The sequence below is a fragment of the Haliotis rubra genome, unplaced genomic scaffold (assembly GCF_003918875.1).
Source record: "Haliotis rubra isolate DU_JTF1 unplaced genomic scaffold, ASM391887v1 Scf2, whole genome shotgun sequence".
Classification (NCBI taxonomy): Eukaryota; Metazoa; Mollusca; class Gastropoda; order Lepetellida; family Haliotidae; genus Haliotis; species Haliotis rubra.
Window position 1 is genome coordinate 5,760,038 of NW_025766002.1, and position 3,337 is coordinate 5,763,374.

Genomic DNA, 3,337 nt, shown 5'->3' on the forward strand with positions numbered 1-3,337 from the left:
ACAATGAGAAACAATGCCAAACATATACTCATGCCAATAATGGTTGTCACCCCCTTCAATTTTTTTAATTGGAGAGGGATGTGGGGGTGGGGTGTGAGGTGTGTGTGTGGGGGTGGGTGGGGGTGACAACCATTATTGGCATGAGTATATATAAATCCACAAATTCAAACCGAAACAGATATCAGGAGGTAAATATTTTATTCCCATTCATGTAAATCAAAGAAGCGTTGTTGAGAGCCTCAATACCATCATGTTGTAAAACAACGACATTTACATAATGTTGTTCATCATCATAAGGTTGAGATATCCGTTATTACCACCCTGGGGTTGGGTCGCAGTCGACGTCGCTCCAGATACGGCTGTAGTGGGGGAGGCTGCTCCCTGCAGGCCGTCCTGGTTCATCATCATCATCATTGGGAACAGCTTCTGCATCATGTCATTTCCGGTGAGAGCGAGCATCGTGAAGGGGTTGAATCCCTGACCTTGACCTCCCTTGCGTTGGTTCATGACGTTCCCGAGCATCATGAGACGGAACATGTTTTCGTTACCTCCTGCCAGGGCGAAATATGGCAACATGTTACCGGTGGTGGAGGGGTTCGACATCATGGACAGCATCGCCATCTGGTTCATTCTGTCGTTACCAAGCATGAATGGTAGGAAGTTAAAAGGTGACTGAGAAACCTGGCCTTTTCCCTGATTTGGGAGGACGTTGTTGTTTTGGGGAAAAGCCAAAGCTGTCATCGGGTTGTTCTGAATGTTGTTGTTGTTCATGTTTCTGAACATTGGGTTCTGGAATTGAGCCATTAGGCCGTTAGGATTAGCTTTGTTGAGGCCGTTGTTCAGGTTGTTGAGGCCATTGTTCATCATGTTGTTCAGACCGTTGTTCATCATGTTACGGCCGTTGTTCATCATGTTACGGCCGTTATTCATCATGTTGTTATGGCCGTTGTTCATCATGTTGTTATGGCCGTTGTTCATCATGTTGTTATGGCCGTTGTTCATCCCGTTGTTCATCATGTTGTTATGGCCGTTATTCATCCCGTTGTTCATATTATTGTTCATCATGTTGGTATCCGCAGGAGTGTTCATGGTGTTGGTGTTCATATTGTTGCTGATTTTGTTGTTATTGTTGTTGCTAGATCCAGACGGAGTTTGGGTCACTGGGCTTGGAGCTGTTGGGGTCTGGGCTAAAGGCAGAAAGTAACGCTTATCACAACAGTCCATACACAATGGCATAGAACATATTTGTAACCCTCTGGTAGTAAGACAATTACAGTGATATAAAGGGGCAAAGTTATTAAACGTTTGATTTTCAGTTGGATATGTCGTAAGTTAGTATTATGTTTAAAGAATACCTGCGTTTTGTCAGCACTGTAAGAATCCTTCCGCATGACTATAATTTTCAAAGTATATAAGTATATACACATAATGCCCAATAGCTAGTATTGACCATTTAATTATACACATTCAATTGCATACGTTTCTCTATACTTAGAGTGAGTGAGTTGGGTTTAACGCTGTTTATGGCGTATTTCAGTAAAAACACGGCTTGTCCTCATAATAATAGATGACAGAGAACCAGGTAGATGCCGCTAGCACCGATGCTGACAGACTAACAATCACGATGAAAGAGTCGAGATTTCCACTGACCAGTGGCCCGTTAGATAACACTAAATGTACTTACCATACACAGCCGCGGCAAACACCGCTAACACTACAGCGATAGTCCTCATGTTGGTGCTGTTGGTTTGTCGATACTGTGAAACAATAATGATAGTATATGTTATTATTAAGTAAACTACAAAGTACATGTGTATTGACTAAACTATGTTTATAGCGAACACGCTTACAACGAACTCACGGATATAACGAACTGGGCCTAGATTTTCGAAGCTCTCTTAGCGCTAAGATAGTCGTAAGTGCCATACATTAACATTAACTTACGACTATCTTAGCGCTAAGAGAGCTTCGAAAATCTAGGCCCTGGCTAGCTATTCTCGAAACGTCCGTAGCCCTAAGAACTTCTTAAGCCCATCCTTAACATATTAGCTACGATCAAAAATAAGAATTCTTAGGGCTACGAACGTTTCGAGCATAAGGGCCCTGTTAATGAATGACACTTACGACTATCTTAACTTAAGAGAGCTTCGAAAATCTAGGCTCTGGTTTTTATCCACTACTTCTTGCGGTATATTTTAGTCGAAACGCATGTAACGAACTACGGTTTTTACGAACTAAAATAAATCATTCCTTTGTTTTCGTTATATATTTGTAGGTTGCTGAATATGGTTAACCAAATATTTCATTGTCAAAAAGTTTAATCTTAAATTTTCTTGTTCTAGAAAATATAAAACGTCAACAGTAGAGAATAACCATCATTACAGATTCATTTGAAGGATATATGCAAAATAGTGGTGATCATTATATAAACGGATCCCTGGAAATCATTAATAGTGCCAGGATCTCGGCGTAAACATGTCCTGTCCTATAACATCCACCACAAACCCATCCTTCTCTGCCGTTCCCTAATTACAACCATCAGTATATACAGAAGAAAAACCTTAACAACGTCATTCGCAATCAGGCTAAGGATTCATTTACCGGTTTTGGAAACTATCAGCCCATTGGGCGTATTATACTTGCAATATGGTGCAAATAAAAGCGCCAAGCAAATACTTACCACGTCCGTTTGTACGACCACGCAAACCGTGGGAGAGGATGTGGGGACTTGGGGGAAGGTTGTATATATGCAGCTGACCAACGTCAAATATGCAACCGATCCGTCATGTCAATGACACAAGTATTGTTCAAGGACAGTGTTACGTAGCGGAGACAATGACCACTGTGACGTCATGTCACTTATGCATCATATGTGACTCTGAAGCATGTATACATGAGTTATCTAAGATTTGAGACACACCATTGATCTATTTCATCAACGAAATGACCCTGTGTTTACTGCTTGTATGACTTACTTTGGTTTGGTTTCATTGAAATTTAGTTTTGGCAAATCTGGTTTCGGAATGCTTAGATTTGCTGAATTTACGTTTGGCTGTATAGTAAGGGTTGAGCGGAAGAGAAAAGTATGGTTTAGGGACTAAAAACAGTCTTTGGGTAACAATTCCAAAGTATTTGCCCGGAGAATACTTTTAAAAATGCATAAACTCATTTACTGATTTTGTCTTAAAGAAAATAGATATATCAAAACACTGGCAGAGAACCTAGATTTTTGGTTGATGCGTCCTTACATAAGGTTAAAGTAGCCTAAAACATTGTCACCCGGGCAGGGTATGTGACACCATTATTCAAAGCAGTTGTAATTCAAACCCTGTTTTAA

The 3,337-nt window shown here is 40.7% G+C and overlaps 1 protein-coding gene across 1 annotated transcript; it reads right to left on the reverse strand.

The window, feature by feature from the left end:
* Positions 1–270: 270 nt before the first annotated feature.
* On the reverse strand, positions 271–1,733 carry LOC124275280 (putative uncharacterized protein DDB_G0286901). The gene is made up of 2 exons (XM_046710762.1): positions 1,685–1,733; positions 271–1,187 (listed from the first exon to the last, which is right to left on the reverse strand). Exons 1-2 carry the CDS (start codon positions 1,731–1,733, stop codon positions 271–273), a joined length of 966 nt encoding a protein of 321 aa, XP_046566718.1.
* Between the last annotated feature and the right edge of the window lie 1,604 nt (positions 1,734–3,337).

Bases quoted from the DNA above. Each gene is read 5' to 3' on its own strand.
- LOC124275280 (XM_046710762.1), bottom strand. From the start codon at position 1,733: ATGAGGACTATCGCTGTAGTGTTAGCGGTGTTTGCCGCGGCTGTGTAT. The intron at 1,188-1,684 runs GTAAGTACATTT...TTCTGCCTTTAG, and splicing joins GTTTGCCGCGGCTGTGTATG to CCCAGACCCCAACAGCTCCA.